We start from the raw sequence: 18,242 nt of genomic DNA on the forward strand, positions 1-18,242 counted from the left end.
TCGCACCATTGCACTTTAGCCTGGGCAACAAGAGCGAAACGCCATCTCAAAAAAACAAACAAAAAAACCCCAAGAAAACAAAAACAACAACAACAACAAAAAAAATTAGCTGGGTGTGGTTGTACACCACACACACCTGTAACCCCAGCTATTTGGGAGGCTGAGGCAGGATAATCACTTCCACCTGGAAGGTGGAGGTTGCACTCCAGCCTGGGTGACAGAGGGAGACTCCATCTCAAAAAAACAAACAGGCCGGGCGCGGTGGCTCAAGCCTGTAATCCCAGCACTTTGGGAGGCCGAGGCGGGTGGATCACGAGGTCAAGAGATCGAGACCATCCTGGTCAACACGGTGAAACCCCATCTCTACTAAAAAAAAAAAATACAAAAAATTAGCTGGGCATGGTGGCGTGTGCCTGTAATCCCAGCTACTCAGGAGGCTGAGGCAGGAGAATTGCCTGAACCCAGGAGGCGGAGGTTGCGGTGAGCCGAGATCGCGCCATTGCACTCCAGCCTGGGTTACGAGTGAAACTCTGTCTCAAAAAACAAACAAACAAACAAAAAAAACCCACAGCATGATTGCTGTAACTTATTCAGCATGTGGATATTGTATGGAGGAGGTGGGAGGGGTGGTTACAATTCAGAATATCTAGTTCACCATACTGCTAAGAGCAGTTATCTCCTCGCTATTGTACATAATTCTTAGCCATCAACAGAAAACATTTTAAATACATAAGAAACTATCACATAAAAATATAGGAAAATATATATTATTCATACAGAAGATTATCAAATGTAGTCTGAAAGAATGAATGTGCAAGGGAGAAATGTTGGTTGCAGGTGATGGGGCAGTGAGAAGAAATAACCTACTCACATCTGAAGCCTGAATTCAGTAGATCCAGTGGGCAAAATCAAAGTAGTAAAAACATTGGAGCCTATCATTTCAAGGCAAACCTATCCTTAATTGCAAATGCTGCAATGAAGTATGAGAAACTGGCTTTAACAAAGATGTGTGTACAGAACATAGTGTTCATCAAGTACCCTTGATTACATACAGCGCAGTCTTGGCTTCATATTACTACTGCTAGTCTATCATAAAGTGGCCATGTTTCCTATTCTATTTTGCTTCTCTAGGTTTTGGGTGAACTCTTTTTTGTGACACAAAATTTAATAGAAATTTTGTTTGTAGTTCTTACATTCTCAGTGTGAGTCGATCTGGGACCCACTGCCCCATCCAGAAGTGGCCCAGTCCTGGAGGCAGGGGAGAAAGGGAGGGGTGAAATGAGAAGAACCCCATCCTTCCTCAGTGCTGGAGGGCTGGAGATGCCACCCCCTTCTCCTGCCTCACTCTGGGCTCCAGGAAGGAGAGCAGATGGACTCTCAGGCCTGTGGCTTCTCCACACCACTGCACCCCCAGGTTGGAGAGGAGCTAAGAGATTTGGTGAGAGAAGGGGACAGAGGCAAGAAAAGATGTTGATCAAGAAGGACGAGAACCATGGGTGAGGGCCGAAGGAGAATCAAAGATAAAACACCAGTTAAAAAAAAAAAAAAAAAAAAAAGAAAGAAAAAAAAAGGACTTGGAGGGGGTGAGAATGGGGCAGGGGGAACAAAACCCAAATCCACCAGTTTTGGGTGAGCTCTTAAAGCCAGTTTCCAGTTAGAGATTCTACTGGTTTTTACTAACCTGTCCCCTCAACCCCTCCCCACCAAAAAAGATTGAGCTGTTGGAAGTCAGATTAATTTTTTTTGAGTTAAAAAGTTATTTGGGTTGGGTGGTGGCTCACACCGGTGATCCCAGCACTTTGGGAGGCCGAGGTGGGCAGATCATGAAGTCAGAAGATTGAGACCAGCCTGGCCAGCATGGTGAAACACCGTTTCTACTGAAAATACAAAAATTAGCCAGGCATGGTGGTGGGTGCCTGTAATCTCAGCTACTCAGGAGGCTGAGGCAGGAGAATTGCTTGAACCTGGGAGGCAGAGTTTGCAGTGAGCTGAGATCATGCCTCTGCACTCCAGCCTGGGTGACAGAGCAAAACTCTGTCTCAAAAAAAAAAAAAAAAACCCAAACTATTTGTATTTGGAGCCTAAAATTTCTCAGTTATTATATCTTCACTGTAAAGTTTCAGCTTAATCTTTTTTACCAGTTGAATTTTCAAAGATTTTGATCAGAACTATTAAAGGCTAAATAAAAGAAACTTTAAATACACTCAGCATTCATACTTTTACCAGTGGCTTTTAATAAATTTGTTGCTTTTTAGTTACTGAAAAATATATTTCATCTTTGTTTTCCACTCATCTAAAGACATTTAATCTCAAGTTTGACATTTCTTGCCCATCTAGACTGAGTCACAAAGAATGCATAATAGACAGTAAAATCGAAATCACAGGAACCTTACCTTTCAGGGGCTGTTGCTATGAAACCATGTTTTGATGGGAAATTTGAGAGAAGCCTGGGCTTCCTGTTATTAAATGACAGAATGTGGAGATCCCCTTCATTTTCAAAACTCTTTTTTTTTTTTCAAGACAGAGACTTGCTCTTGTTGCCTAGGCTGGAGTGCAATGGTGCGATCTTGGCTCACTGCAACCGCTGCCTCCCGGGTTCAAGCCATTCTTCTGCCTCAGCCTCCTGAGTAGCTGGGACTACAGGCACCTGCCATCATGCCCAGCTAATTTTTGTTATTTTTAGTCGAGACGAGGTTTCACCATGTTGGCCAGGCTAATCTCGACCTTCTGACCTCAAGTGATCCACCAGCCTCAGCCTCCCAAAGTTCTGGGATTACAGGTGTGAGCCACCATGCCCAGCCCAAAGCTCTTTTTAAATCAAGTCATCTTAATTACTCTTCTGCTAATGGGAAAATCTGTATTCTTACCCTATTTTACCCACACTCGACTACTAATTAGGCTTAATTTTGCTAGGGGCACTGTGAAGACTGAACAATTTTATGTTTTTGCCTCCTCTGCTATTCTTTGTCCATCAAATGGGCAGATGGGCAGGGTTTTTGAGTGATGTTTTTGTGGGCAATTAAAAAGTTGTATTGGCTGGGCATGGTGGCTTACACCTGTAATAGCACTTTAGGAAGCTGAGGCAGGTGGATCACTTGAGTTCAGGAGTTTGAGATGAGCCTGGCTAACACGGTGAAACCTCGTCTCTGCTACAAAAATTAGCCAGGTGTGGTAGTGTACACCTGTAATCCCAGCTATTTGGGAGGCTGAGGCAGGAGAATCACTTGAACCCAGGAGGCAGAGGCTGCAGTGAGCTGAGATTGTGCCACTGCACTCCAGCCTGGGCAACAAAGCGAGACTCAGTCTCAAAAAAATAAAAAATAAAAATAAAGTTGTATTGCTGTTATTTGCTTAAATGCCTAGAGTATTAGGAAGCTGAACACACAAAAAGGTTGCAAATATGTCATTCTAGCAAGCGAGCTTGTATAAGAAGAGAAGTTAGGCAATGCTGCTTTGTTGCTGTGAATCTAGAACAAGACCAGTGACCTCTGGCTCCTGAAAAAGAGAAAAGTTTTGTTCTGTTTGCTTGGTTTGGTGGAGAGAGCTGGGGAAACCTGAGTCAGGAGCAAAGGCATATGAAGGTGGTAAGAAGCCAGTGAGGGAGAGCAGGGCAGTGTTTGACTGCAGCTTAGGCTAGGAAGGCAATGAGGGTCAGGAGGGAAGAGGACATCAGGAAGGGGAGTGTCACAAATGCAAAATTGAGAAGCTTGGATTCGCTTTGCTAGGCCCCAGAAAAAAAGGAAGTGGCACTGGGATGGTTGAGAAAAGTTACTCTGGGCGTTGTAGGTAGGACCTTTACCAAGGGTTGGCACCACATTCCTCACAGGACGTTGAACATGATTTCATTCAATATCAGTTCCACATATCACCCCAAATGCAGGTGTACATCAGGCAGGCTTCCCAGAGATGAGGCATACGCCGAGACCTTCTCTTCTGCATTTGGTATCCAAGTTGGCGCAGTGCTAGAACATGGAATGGGCACAACAGTAACAATGCTCAAGTCATACCGTCTTTGCTACATAATCACTCCTTTGGCATTATAGAACATAATTCCAATATCTTCAGCATGGCCAGGGATGGACGTTGTTTTAGTAAAGCCGATAGGGTGTAAGCAGAATCAGAATAGAGCCCATAGGTCAACCGTGGCCTGTGCTGTGTTCATGGGATGCGTAGCTGAGGGCTGACCTGGAAGCATCTTGAGCACAGGCTCTTTGTTGGATTCATGGCATGTCTGGCATGCAAGAGACAGTGCCTCACATAGAGCAGGAAAGTGGCCTTGAAAACACCGCAATCTCAGCAGGTGGCAGTGCACACTTTTTTTTTTTTGAGACCGAGTCTTGCTCTGTCGTCCAGGGTGGAGTGCAGTGGCATGATCTCAGCTCACTGCAACCTCCACCTCTCGGGTTCAAGCAATTCTTCTGCCTCAGCCTCCCAAGTAGCTGGAACTACAGGTGCACGCCATCACACCCGGCTAATTTTTGTATTTTTAGTAGAGACAGGGTTTCATCATGTTGGTCAGGCTGGTCTCGATCTTCTGACCTCGTGATCCACCCACCTTGGCCTCCCAAAGTGCTGGAATTACAGGCGTGAGCCACCGTGGCAGTGCGTGCTTTTAACTTCATTATAAATGATGTTTCATGGTTGTATTGATCACTTTCTACTACTCACTCCCTAAGAACACACCAAAAACACATACTCATGGTCTTTTCCCCTGGTATACACTTATAGGGAATAATACAAAGGCGTGACCATGACGCATGCTTAATGTTTAGGTCTGTCCTAGATGTCCCTCTCACTGCACAGCCCCAGCATGGGCAGGCACAGGCAACAATGCATCACACGCAGACAGCTGCCCCTTGGCCTGCCACCCTGTCCTTTAGGCACAAGGATTCACTCCATAGCGCCTTCACTGTCTTCCCATTAGACAGCGTAAGTGTGCTTAGCTGTGAATAGATGGTTATCACAATTAAGAGCTCTGAGGGATGGTATTTGTGGGCTTGAAGCGTGTATTCGTTTCCTAGGACTGTCATAACAAACTACCACAATCTTAAAACAAGGCCGGGCATGATGGCTCACACCTGTAATCCAGCACTTTGGGAGACCAAGGTGGGAGGATTGCTTGAGGCCTGGAGTTCAAGACCAGCCCGAGTAACGTAACAAGACCCCATGTCTACAAAAATTAAGAAATTACTTTGGGAGGCCGAGGCAGGTGGATCACGAGGTCAAGAGATCAAGACCATCCTGGTCAACATGGTGAAACCCCGTCTCTACTAATACAAAAAATTAGCTGGGCATGGTGGCGCGTGCCTGTAATCCCAGCTACCCAGGAGGCTGAGGCAGGAGAATAGCCTGAACCTAGGAGGCGGAAGTTGCGGTGAGCCGAGATCGCGCCATTGCACTCCAGCCTGGGTAATGAGAGCGAAACTCCATCTCAAAAAAAAAAAAAAAAAAGAAATTAGCCAGGTGTGGTGGTGCATGTGTGTAGTCCTAGCTACTCAGGAGGCTGAGGCAGGAGGGTTGCTTGAGTCCAGGAGTTTGAGATTACAGTGAGCTGATTGTGCCACTGTACTTCAGCCTGGGTAGAGTGAGATTCTGTTTCAAACAAAACAAAACAAAACAAAACAAAACAAAACAAAACAAAATCTATTATCTTACAGTTCTGCAGGCTGGAAGTCTGAATCGAGCTGTCATCAGAGCCATGCCCACTCTAGGGAAGAATCCTTCCTTGCCTCTTCCTAGCTTCTCATGGCGTTCACTGGCTTATAGCTGAATCATCCTCATCTCTGCCTCTGTCTTCACATTGCCTTCTTCTCTGCGTCTCCTCTGTGTCTCTCTCCAAATTCCTCAGTCCTTTCTTTTACAAAGACACTCATCATTGAATTTAGGGTTCACACTCATCCAGTATTATGACTTCTTAACTTGATTACATCTGCAAAGACTATTTCCGAATAAAGTCACATTCACAGACATTGGAGGTTAGGACTTGAACATTATCTCTTGGGCGGTGCAATTTATTTTCTTTTTCTTTTTAAAGAGGGGGTTTCACTATGTTGGCCAGGATAGTCTCGATCTCCTGACCTCGTGATCCACCTGCCTTGGCCTCCCAAAGTGCTGGGATTACAGGCGCCAGCCACTGCGCCTGGCCATGGGGGGCGCAATTTAACTCACTATAGGGTGTAAGGTGTTCGCACAGCTCAAGAAAAGCTACCATAGCACTTTGGTGAGAGGTTAGCAAAAATGTTGACTATGAGCTGCGCCCTAGAGCCCAACTTTCTAAACATAGAATGTTGCAGGCATTCAAATGTGACAATTTATAAGCCCAGATCACTAGCCCAGAAGTAGGTGCTTCATTTTTTATTTTTTTTAGGACTCAGTTTCCCTCTTGTCCACCAGGCTGAAGTGCAATGGCGCGATCTCGGATCACTGCAACTTCCACCTCCCGGATTCAAGTGATTCTCTAGCCTTAGCCTCTCTAGTAGCTGGGATTACAGGCACCTGCCACCATGCCCAGCTAATTTTTGTATTTTTAGTAGAGACGGGGTTTCACCATGTTGGCCAGCTGGTCTCAAACTCCTGACCTCAGAGGAGCCTCCCAAAGTGCTGGGATTATAGGTGTGAGCCACCGCACCTGGCCGTGCTTCATTTTAACATGTGGATCATCACTCGTTCTTTGCCTTCAACCCAAGCTTCCTCTCCCTGTTTCCCAGAGTGCTCATGTCTTTTCATTCAGTCTCTCTTCCTAGCAATGGGTAGTGTGTTAGTACAGACCATCTCATAGCTCCCTCGGGGCTTTTTTAAGAGAACTATAGCTTCCAGAAAAGTGGGCCTCTATACACCAGGCACTCTTCTAAGTCCTTTACAGACACGAATTCATGTAATTCTCACAGTATCCTTATGAGATAGGTAAGATTATTTATTCCCATTTTACATATTAGGAAACTGAAGTGCAGAGATTAGATAATTTGCTCAAAGTTACACAGTAGATAAGTAGCGAAGCACTCTGGCTTAGAGTTCATGACACCTAACTGCCTACCATTATAAGCTTAGATTCTTACCCTACCAAGATATGCAAGAAAAGAAAAAAGAAACAACAACAAAAAAGCTTAGATTATTTCTCATACTATTTATCAAAATAATTCCTGGGTCATGATTAAAGACCTGATTATAAAGAAGTAAAACTTGGCGGGGGGTGTTGTGGCTCATGCCTGTAATCCCAGCACTTTGGGAGGCCGAGGCAGGGGGATCCCCTGAGCCCAGGAGTTTGAGACCAGCCTGGGCAAGACGATGCTTCTGCAGAAATTTAAAACATTAGCTGGGTGTGGTGGTGCGCAACTGTAGTCCCAGATACTTGGCTGGGAGGATGCCTTGAGCCCAGGAGTTCAAGGCTGCAGTGAGCTATGTTTATGCCACTGCACTGCAGCCTGAGCAGCAGAGTAAGACCCTATCTATCTCAAAACAAACAAAATATATAAGCATTAATATAAATCAAAAGAAAAAAGTCTACAGAATAGGAAAATGGGCATCGAAGGGTGAAAAAGGAAAATTACAATGCCAAGAAACATATAAAAATATCCTTAAGTTCACTAGCAACCAAGGAAATGAAAGTTAAAATAACCATGATATACCATTTCTCACACATCAGATTGGCAGAAAGCACTGGGATTGTCTTAATCCCAGATACTGGCAGGATTTAGAGAAATGGGGACCCCTCCCATGCTGCTGGTAAACGAGCCGTTGGAGAGCATCTGAGCAGTTTCTAGTGGGGCCCAACCCATGTATGTCCATGTCACCACTGAAAATAGCTACATATACTCTCTTTTAGCTCATTGATAAAACAGGTTACACAACCGATGATATTGGTGGTGTTCACCGATGCTGTAGATAGAAGGGGCAGCCAAGCCGAGGGTCCCCACTTGGACCCATGGAGGAGTGTCCAGTCTGTAGGACAGTTATCTCTCTGGAAATTTGTGTCTTTCTCTGTGGGACGATCTGTACCCACATGTCTGCGATCCGTCTCAACATCTCTGGACTGCTTCCCGAAAGCACAGACCTCAGTCTCACCACAAGGGCTAGAATGAGCAGAAACAGCCTTGGGGCAGATTCAATGCCAATTTTAAACAGGGCGGAAGAACGTGTGTGAGGCTCACGGCCCCACTCTTCTCAGTGCTCTAATAGTGTCCAGAGGTGTGTGGACATTGGCCCCCTGCCATGGCAAGAGGGAAGCTGTGGCCTTCTCTCTCTCTTTTTTTTTTGAGGCGGAGTCTCACTCTGTTGCCCAGACTGGAGTGCAGTGGGGCAATCTTAGCTCATTGCAACCTCTGCTGCCTCAGCCTCTCGAGTAGCTGGGATTACAGCCATGGGCCACCATGCCTGGCTAATTTTTGTACTGTCAGTAGAGACTAGGTTTCATTATGTTGGGCAGGCTGGTCTCGAACTCCTGACCTGTGATCCACCCGCCTCGGCCAGGCGTGAGCCACCACACTCAGTCACCATGGCCTTCTCTTACATCTCTCAGAGGCAGAGCCTCGTTTTGGGTCAGCAATATAGTAGCTAAACTTGTTGTTCCCCCTGGAAGGCCTTATTTCTTGCTCAAGTGTGCAATAAGTAGCCTCAACAATGGTTTCATTCTTCTGGCTTCTCAGAGTCATGGCAGCAAAATCATTTTAGCTGTGGAGGATTCAAGATGAGGTTTCTCTAAATCAGATACTGTAAAAGGACTGTAGCGCGGCTCTTTTCTTTTTTTTTTAATTTTTGAGATGGAGTCTTGCTCTTGTTGCCCAGGCTGGAGTGAATGCAGTGGTGTAATCTCAGCTCACTGCAACCTCTGCCTCCCGAGTTCAAGCGATTCTCCTGCCTCAGCCTCCCGAGTAGCTGGGATTACAGGTGCCTGTCACCACGCCCAGCTAATTTTTGTATTTTTAGTAGAGAGGGGGTTTCACCATGTTGGCCAGGCTAGTCTCTAACTCCCGACCTTGTGATCTGCCCGGCTCAGCCTCCCAAAGTGCTGGGATTACAGGCGTGAGCCACCAGGCCTGGCCGGCTCTTTTCTTAATAGAGAAAATCTAATAACCATTTTTCTGGCCTAAATAACGTCTCCAATATTGAAGGCAGAATTTTGGGGGTCTCCACCAAATGCTTGCTTGTCTGCTAGTTGAGCAGATTCCAGAATCTGTTTTGAGAAGCACTTGGTGCTGCCCACTGTGGTCCTATCCTGCGCAGCTGTGCTGCTCACCTGGGGCTGAGTGCACATCAGGATTCCTACATTTCATCGCCCAGGCCCATCTTTTCTTTTTCTTTCTTTCTTTTTTTTTTTTTTTGAGACAGAGTCTCACTCTGTCACCCAGACTGGAGTGCAGTGGTGTGATATTGGCTTACTGCAACCTCTGCCTTCTGGGTTCAAGCGATTCTTCTGTCTCAGCCTCCAGAGTAGCGGGGACTACTGGCTCATGCCACCATGCCCACTAAATTTTGTATTTTTAGTAGAGACGGGGTGTCACCATATTGGCCTGATCTCAAACTCCTGACCTCGTGATCCACCCGCCTCAGCCTCCCAAAGTGCCAGGATTACTGACCTGAGCCACCGTGCCCAGCCCATCTTTTTTTAAATACACAGCTGGGTTGCACTTGGCAATATCCTCAGAAAGTTTCTTTTTTGATCGGTTGCTATCTCATTCCTGCAAAAAATGTTGCTCGGCCATTTAGTGTTTGAAAGAGTTCATCCAAGGAAGCCATTGCCCTATGCGTCTCTGAGTTCTGTTGCTTTATTCAGTTAGATGATCAGAGAGCAAGGCTCTTGGACAGTGTTAGCTCATTTCCCCATAGAAACGCCTTCCCTTGAGTTGAGGTATGAGGTTATATACTCTCAGCTTTTACTTGTGGTGAAGAATGGGCATTTGAAGACCAACACGGCATCTTCTACAGGACTTGAGCTGAAGATATTGACTGATTTGTTATTCAACATAAAGATTTAGATTTCTCCTAAAATTTAACATCAGGAATGTGTTTATTTCTCTTGGAAACTCTGCATCCTTTTTTATGGTTTTGGGAGCTTTGAGGCAACGTGTGGTCGTGCAAAACATGTTTCTGAGCCTGATGGCCCTGGGTTTCCATCTTCACTCAACCACTTAATGAGTGAACATGGGCAGGTTGGCTACCCTTTCTCAACCCCAATGACCTCGTCTGGAAATGGAAATAATTATTTCAATGCCATCAAGCTATGTGGGGATTAGGACACTTTGATGTAAAGTACCGTATATATCATTAGTGCTAAACAAACGGGAGTTATTGGCCAGGTGCAGTGTCTCACACCTGTAATCCCAGCACTTTGGGAAGCTGAGGTAGGCAGATCACAAGGTCAGGAGTTCAAGACCAGCCTGGCCAACATAGTGAAATGCTATCCTACTAAAAATACAAAAATTAGGCCAGGCATGGTGGCATGTGCCTGTAGTCCCAGCTACTCGGGAGGCTGAGGCAGGAGAATCGCTTGAACCTGGGAGGCGGAGGTTGTGGTGAGCTGAGATCACACCATTGGACTCCAGCTTGGACAACAGAGTGAGACTCCATCTCAAAAAACAAATAAACAAACAAAAACCCAAAAATTAGCCAGATGTGGTGGCATGCACCTGTAATCCCAGTTACTTGGGAGCCTGAGGCACAAGAATCACTTGAACTCGGGGAGGCAGAGGTTGCAGTGAGCTGAGATTGCATGCCACTGCACTCCAGCCTGGGTGACAGAGTGAGACTCCGTCACAAACAAAAACAAACAAACGAAACCAAATGGGAGCTGTTACTAGAAAATCCACTGTACCAGAAAATTTCAAAGCTAGAATTAGTGTTCCAATCAATGCAGTGGCTACTCTAACCCAGCTTTCTAGTATGATGTTCTTTTTTTCTTCTAAAGATTTCTGATTGAACTTAAAAAGATAGTTTTATTTATTTGTTTTTGAGATAGGCTCTCACTCTGTCCCCCAGGGTGGAGAGCAGTGGTGCAATCACAGTTCACTGCAGCCTTGGCCTCCTGGGCTCAAGCAATCCACCTCAGCCCCCTGAGTGGCTGGGACCACAAGTGTGTGCCACCATGCCTGGCTAATATTTGTATTTTTTTGTAGAGATGGGGTTTGGCCATGTTGCCCAGGTTGGTCTCGAACTCCTGGGCTCAAGCAGTCCTTCTGCCTTGGCTTCCCCGAGTGCTGGGATTACAGGAGTGAGACACTGCACCTGGCCTTATTTTTTAATTATTCTACTCTCTATGTGTTTTAATCATCTAAACTGCTTCACATTTTTGGGGGGAGACAGGAGGCGAATCAGTAAATAGAGCTACACATTCCAGTTACCTTGTGCCATTCTTACCTCCCAGCACAAACACCTGGGTTCTAAACCCAACTTGGCCAACTGGCTGACTGTGTGTCCTTGAGTAAGTCACTGCCAGAGACACGGTGGTTTTTTTGGGAGGTGGGCTAGTGTGTGGTTTGATTGTGTTCTTTCCTTCTGACTCCTGATGGGCATCACCAAATTTAGGAAATAGTCTCAGAGTTCTGGATCTGTTGCTACCTGGTGAGGCTGGAGGCCAGGCAGCCTGCAGGATGCTGTGGTCAGGTGGGGTCAGACTTCCCCTGCCAAGTGGGAGAGAAGCCACCACTTGATCTATGCAGGGCAGCAGTAGGGAGCCACAGGGCCAGGTTATCTCTGACACAGGCAAATGCCTTGGTTGGAAGGACTTCATGACTTACTTGGAATTCCCCCTTCGTGAAGGCAGGGACGGAGTCCTCCCTGCGCCATGTCCCCTGTGCACCCATATCTCTGTAGCCATCTCTCCTCTCTCCCTTGCCCTGACACTCTTTCCTCCTGCAAGCTATGTTTGTGTCTAGCTGTGAGTACTGACTCTCCCCAGGAGCAGCTAGGATCAGATGATCTTCCCAGCTGGAGGCAAGAGAACTTCTGTTCCAAGGGTTCTCCCCGTGTCCTCTGAATGCTGTTCTGCTCATGGAGCCTCTCCTGGCTTTCTGTGCAGCCAACCTCAGCTGCCGTCCTCACAGAGACTCGCTGCCCTCACGGAGGGTTCGTTTTGCATGTGGTGGCTGAACTTTGATTCTGTGACTCATGCTGCGGCGCAAACTTCAAGTCCCCCCGCCCTCCCATTTAATTGCTTTCTTCCTTTCCTTTTTTTTTTTTTTTTTTTTAAAAAAAACCCAAAGCATAACTACCTTTGCAGCTGAATGTGACTGCAGCATGCAGGAAGTCGAGCGTTGGCATGAAGTGGCTCCTAGTGGCTGTGTGGCATGTGCCGGCTGCCCTCCTCTGACTCCAGTGGCACCTGGGGGCCTGGCCTCACTGGCAGGAGAACATTGGTATGAAGGCTGCTGGCAACTGTGAAGACCAGAGGGACACACCCTGCTGGTGAGTGCAGTCCCCTGGCCATCAGTCAGTGTGGCCCATACCACGCAGACTTGAGTCCAGAGGCGGAGGACAGAGACTGGAATCCTGGGGCAGGGACGGGAGGAGAGCCGGTAGAGAGCAGTCCTCGGGGAGTGTGACCTGAGCAATCTGATTTCTCACACTCTAAATTATTTTAAGTGCTAAATAAAAAAATAAGATAACCCTCTTTAATTTCCTTGAGGTGAAATCATTGCTCATTTTAGCAAAATTGGGCTTAATTTCCGGATGGTTTTTTTGGGGGGAAAGATTAAACAGAGGAAGCTCTTCAGTTTCTGTAAAAGCTCCTGCTTTGCCTTTGAAGCTATTTACATGTTAGGAAATCAGAAAAAGTAGCAGTCCTCGGCACACTTGAGCCCCGCCACCATGCTCATGAGAGCATCTTCTAGACTGGTTATCATCTATGGGAAGCCTAGTTTCCTGGCTGAGTGCAGTCAGGAACTTTTGACAGCATCTATTATAGAGGATACCTCTGTGGGCTTCATGAAGCCTAATGAGGAAATTGAACTAAGTTTTACGCTGACTGTAGTGAAGATCAATTCCCTGCAGCATAAGAAACCTCAGCTGTGGCTCCCAAGATTATGACCTTCTTCCAAAGCCAGGTGATGCCCACCATGGGGTGCCCATCCTTGACGCATGAGCAGGCTGGAGTGTGGACTACAGCAGTGTTGCTCCAGGATGTGGGTCAGGGCTTAAATTCTTGTATGTCCACCTTAGAGATACCATCGCAGTGCAGCAGAGCAGGGGACGAATTTGAGAAAGCAAAAGGCCAGGCCGGCACACTTATGTTCACAGCAACATCGTTCACAGAGGCCCGGAGGCAGAGACAACCCAAGTGTCCACGGGTGAACGGATAAACACGATGTGGTGTATACATACCAAGGAATGTTATTCAGCCTTACAAATGAGAGAAATTGGCTGGGAGTGGGGGCTCATGACTGTAATCTCAGCACTTTAAGGGGCCAGGAGTTTGAGATCAGCACCTTGAGGCCAGGAGTGTGAGACCGGCCTGGGCAACTTAGTGAGACCCCCATCTCTACAAAAAATGTAAAAAATCAGCCAGGCATGGTGGTGTGTGCCCACAGTTCCAGCTACTCAGGAAGTTGAAGTGGGAGGATTGCTCGAGCCCGGGAGTTCGTATCGAAGATACAACGTAGGCCGGGCGCCAGTGGCTCACGCCTGTAATCCCAGCACTTTGGGAGGCCGAGGTGGGTGGATCGCCTGAGGTTGGGAGTTCAAGACCAACCTGACCAACATGGAGAAACCCCATCTCTACTAAAAATACAAAAAACTAGCGGGGCATGGTGGTGCATGCCTGTAATCCAAGCTACTCAGGAGGCTGAGGCAGGAGAATTGCTTGAACCCGGGAGGCAGAGGTTGTGGTGAGCCGAGATCACGCCATTGCACTGCAGCCTGGGCAACAAGAGCTAAACTCCATCTCAGAAAACAACAACAACAAAATGAAGATACAAGGTAGAGCGAAATAAGCTGGTGACAAAAGGACAAATACTGTATGGTTCCAATCCTAAGAGTTGCCTAGAATCATTTATTTACTGAGACAGAAAGTACCGTGGTGGGTGCCGGGGGCTGGGGACAGGCAATGGGAAGTTACTGTTTAGTGAGCAGTTTCGGTTCTGTAGGCTGAAAAGTGATCCGGAGCTGAATGGTGGTGTTGGCTGCACAGCAGTGTGAATGTGCTCCGTGCTGCTGACCTACAATGGTACATTCTATGTTGTGTATAATTCACCAAAATTTAATGAAAAAATTTTAAAAAATACATGTTCTCTCAAAAAGAAAAAAGAAGGCCACAAGAAACACTCGCCCCATGAACTGCAGTCTTTGACTCTCTGTGACTTCCTCAAAATCTAACTGAACTGACAGCTCCAGTGAGGGCCTCTAGCTCCGAGCTGAATCAGAAACTGTCTGCTTGGCTTCTGTGGAGAAGCTCAGGGCAGGACAGCTTCCTCCTCACCTGGTGGCCGAGTTCTGGAGGCCAGAATTTTGAGGATTTCTGTGGAGCTGGCAGAGGTGACCTGGGAACAGATGTTGGGGGCAGGGGCGAGGTGTTGAGTGTGCTGGTCTTGGGGCTGGGGTGGGTGTCTCTGCTCTGTGGTGCCTCATGGTGGCCGGTGGCCTTCGGGTGGCACCTGAGCAGCCCTGGGCAGTGCCCTCTGGTCTCGGCAAATCGCCTCCTTTGGGAGTCTGGTCTCCCCTATTTACAGTGGGGGCCTGGGTATGTCACCAAAGCCTCTGTTTGCCTCAGTTTCTTCCTCTGCACTGGGAGTAATGAGGTGGCTTCCAGGACACTGGGGTTCCCACAGATGTGATAATATACAAGGAAGCGCCCATGGGAGCTGCTGCTTCCCCCCATGCCCTCTTCCAGTCAGAGGCTGCAGACTAGAACCTGGGCCCTTCCCCTGGATTGGCTGATTCTAGGATGGACAGATCTGATCTGTTCCAGCCATGTCCCCCCCACTTCCAGGCCACCCCGAACCCACCCCCAAGAGCCCGCTCTGACCACAGGAAGCTGCTCCTGTGACCTCCCAAGGTCCTGAGGGGCCACTTGGAAGATTTTCTAAGCGTTGCCGCTAATCATCCGGACTGCGTGTGACTTCCAGTCAGGATGGAGGAAGAAAACTGAAATGAAGTCGTTCAGACTTTCCGGTCTTAAAAATAGGAAGAAAGGAACGGAACGCGGCTGGCAGAGCTGCAGCTCAGAGACCATCGCGTCCCTGTGGAGGCTGCGGCCCCAGGGCCCTGGGGGACTCCTAAGAGCAGCGCCCTACCTCTGCCACTGTTTCTTTCGTATTTAGAAGCGTTAAAAAGGAACCAAGTTGATGTTAAAGTCTCAGGGGGAAAAGCCCCTGAAGTAGGCGCATTCTTTCCATCAGTTTGGTGTGAAAACAACTCTCCTGGCCACGCTTACCCCTCTCAGTCTCCTCAGAAAATGGGTTGCGGGCTGCGACCCGAGGGTCCCTAGGGGAGCTGCCCCCCACTGCGGCCCCCAGCGGCTCTCCCCGCACCCCCCAGGTGAAACCCCCGGTGTTTCTGTTTTGGAAACGCTGATGTTTCTGTTACCCCGAATGCAAGTTACAAAAGAAACTCGCCCTTTCCTCAGAGCCGCTCCTTGGTGACCGAAGAGCAGTCACCTGACCCAGCCGCGTTTTGATTTCTCCCACGTCTGCGCCAACAAGATGCTGCCTGTGTCCTGAACACAGCTCTAAACGACAAATTGTTTTCGTCACTGCTGATCGTCTCCGCCATTTACTAGCCACGCAGCCTTTACTTTCCGAGCCTGTTTCCTCACCGGCAGGAAGGGAACACTCATGTCTGTCCCATCTTCCCACCAGGGGTAACGGGAAGGCCATGGATACAAAGGCTGAGCCACGCCTGTAATCCCAGCACTTTGGGTGGCTGAGGTGGGCGGATCATTTGAGGTCAGGAGTTCGAGACCTGACCTACTTAGTGAAACCCCGTCTCTACTAAAATACAAAAATCAGCTGGACGTGGTGGTGCCTGCCTGTAATCCCAGCTACTCAGGATGCTGAGGAAGGAGAATCACTTGAACCCCGGAGGCAGAGGTTGCAGTGAACTGAGATTGTGCCACTGCACTCCAGTCTGGGTGACAGCAAGACTCCCTCTCAAAAAAAAAAAAAAAAAAAAAAAAAAGCTGAGCCACAGGAAGGTGAACTTTTCTGTTCCTGTCGCCTGTTCCTTTCTCTCTTAGTTCTCACCCTCTTTTCTTTCTCCTACATCTCCTCTCTCTTCCCTTCTCTCTTTTTCTTCCAAATTAAAACAAATGCCACAGCGCCTGCATGGGGAGGGGTGGAGGTGGCCGGGGCTGTCAGGGTTGGGAAGGCTTCTGAGGAGTGTGGCAGTGGGGTTCACCTGTGGGGCAGATGTTCTGGGTGAGGGAAGAGCCTGCCTGGAAGCCTTTTGGGCTCAGTGAGTGGTCCCAGTGTGAGGCTGGCCTGACAGGCTGGGTGAGTGTCCTTCTCCTCCATGGAGTCTGGGCTGCTGGTGGACCTCAGCTGAGGGGACCACCGTCCTGAGACAGAAGGACTGGTTGCCAGTCAGGGAGGAGGTGAAGCTGGGGCCGGTGGCAGGTGGCCAAGAGCCTGGAGGGTGGGTTGGGCCCCACCGTGATGATAGCGTGGAGTGTGACAGGGCCCTTCTTCCCCCGGAAGAGCCAGCCTCCCTTCACTGTGCAGTTCACTTCTCTCCAACAGTTCTTTGGCCTTCCCCTGCCCCTCAAAGGAAGATAAGACATTCCTCACCTTTTATTTATTTATTTATTTTGAGACGGAATTTCGCTCTTGTTGCCCAGGCTAGAGTGCAATAGTGCGATCTTGGCTCACTGCAACCTCCGCCTCCCAGGTTCAATTGATTCTCCTGCTTCCGCCTCCTGAGTAGCTGGGATTACAGGCATGTGCCACCATATATGGCTAATTTTGTATTTTTAGCAGAGATGAGGTTTCTCCATGTTGTTTAGGCTGGTCTCGAACTCCTGACCTTATCCTATCACCTGTATTTTGATAGGACATTTTTCTTTCTTTGTTTTTTTTTCTTTCTTATTTTATTTTTTTGAGACAGGGTCTTGCTCTGCTGCCCAGGCTGGAGTGCAGTGACACAATCATGGCTCACCGTAGCCTTCAACTCCCAGGCTCGATCAATCCTCCCACTTCAGCCTCCTGAGTAGCTGAGGCTATAAGTGTGAGCCAAGAAGCCCAGCTAATTTTTTATTTTTTGTAGAGTTGGGGTTTTGCCATGTTGCCCAGGTTGGTCTTGAACTCCTGGGCTCAAGTGATTCACTCACCTAGGCCTCCCAAAGTGCTGGGATTACAGTCATGAGCCACTGTGCCCGGGCTTCAATTTTTATTTTAGGTTCAAGGGCACGTGTGCAGGTTTGTTACATGGGTAAATTACCTGTGGTGGGAGTTGGGTGTACAGATTATTTTGTTACCCAGGTAATGAGCTTAGTACCTGATAGGTGGTTTTTCAGTCCTCGCCCTCCTCCTGCCCTCCATCCTCAAGTAGGGTCTGGTATCTATATTCTCTTCTTTGTGCCCACGTGTACTCAGAATTTCACTCCCACTTATAGTTGAGAACATGTGCTATTTGGTTTTCTGTTCCTGCGTTAATTCACTTAGGATAATGACCTCTAGCTCCAACCATGTTGCTGCAAAGGACATGATTTTATTCTTTTTTATGTCTGCATAGTATTCTATGATATATATGTACCACGTTTGAAAACACATTTTTCTAATTAAAAGTATGTGCTTATCTTCATGATTTATGGCTCATTGTTTACATTTTTTGTCTGTTTTCTTGAATTGATTGTGAATGAGTTGACATTGGGTTGTGTTATTTTGTTTTCATGGAGCTGGGATGCAGCACAGTGCTGGTGTTGAGTTGGTGAGTGGCAAATGTTTGCTACACAAAGGAGTGAATGAACTAGGGTGGTGCTGTGAGTATAAATGGTGTGAGTGTAAATGGTGTGAGTGTAAATGGTGTGAGTATAAATGGTGTGAGTGTAAATGGTGTGAGTGTAAGAAGCAGGGTGATTATGAAAAATGTCCAGGAAGTAGGATTATTGGCCAATGGGATGTAGAGGTGAGGAAAAGAGAGGAGTGAAAGGGAACTTTGCGATTTCTTCTTTGGGCCTCTGGGGGATGCCATTCAGTAAGATTGGAAGCCCAAGGAAAAAAATATTTGAGGAGAGAAGATAAATTTAGCTTTGGACATTTATTTTTAGAAATCTATTAGGGCGTGGTGGCACACACCTGTGGTCCTGGCTACTTAGTAGGCTA

General features: G+C 47.5%; 1 protein-coding gene across 2 annotated transcripts in view; it reads left to right on the forward strand.

Moving 5' to 3' along the window:
* The first annotated feature begins 12,204 nt into the window (after nt 1-12,204).
* The window catches only part of ZC3H12D (zinc finger CCCH-type containing 12D), a 38,003-nt gene continuing 31,965 nt past the window's right edge, over nt 12,205-18,242 (forward strand). The window contains exon 1 of one of the 2 annotated variants that reach the window (XM_012453307.3): nt 12,205-12,396. In XM_012453307.3, the coding sequence (XP_012308730.2) occupies nt 12,350-12,396 (47 nt within the window). In that variant the 5' untranslated portion in view covers nt 12,205-12,349. Of the gene's footprint in view, nt 12,397-13,639; nt 14,461-18,242 lie in introns of those variants that run through there. The other variant, XM_064360583.1, reaches the window with a different exon arrangement.

This window comes from Aotus nancymaae, unplaced genomic scaffold, assembly GCF_030222135.1.
Source record: "Aotus nancymaae isolate 86718 unplaced genomic scaffold, 86718_ANA_hifiasm-v0.15.2.pri h1tg000040l, whole genome shotgun sequence".
NCBI lineage: Eukaryota > Metazoa > Chordata > Mammalia > Primates > Aotidae > Aotus > Aotus nancymaae.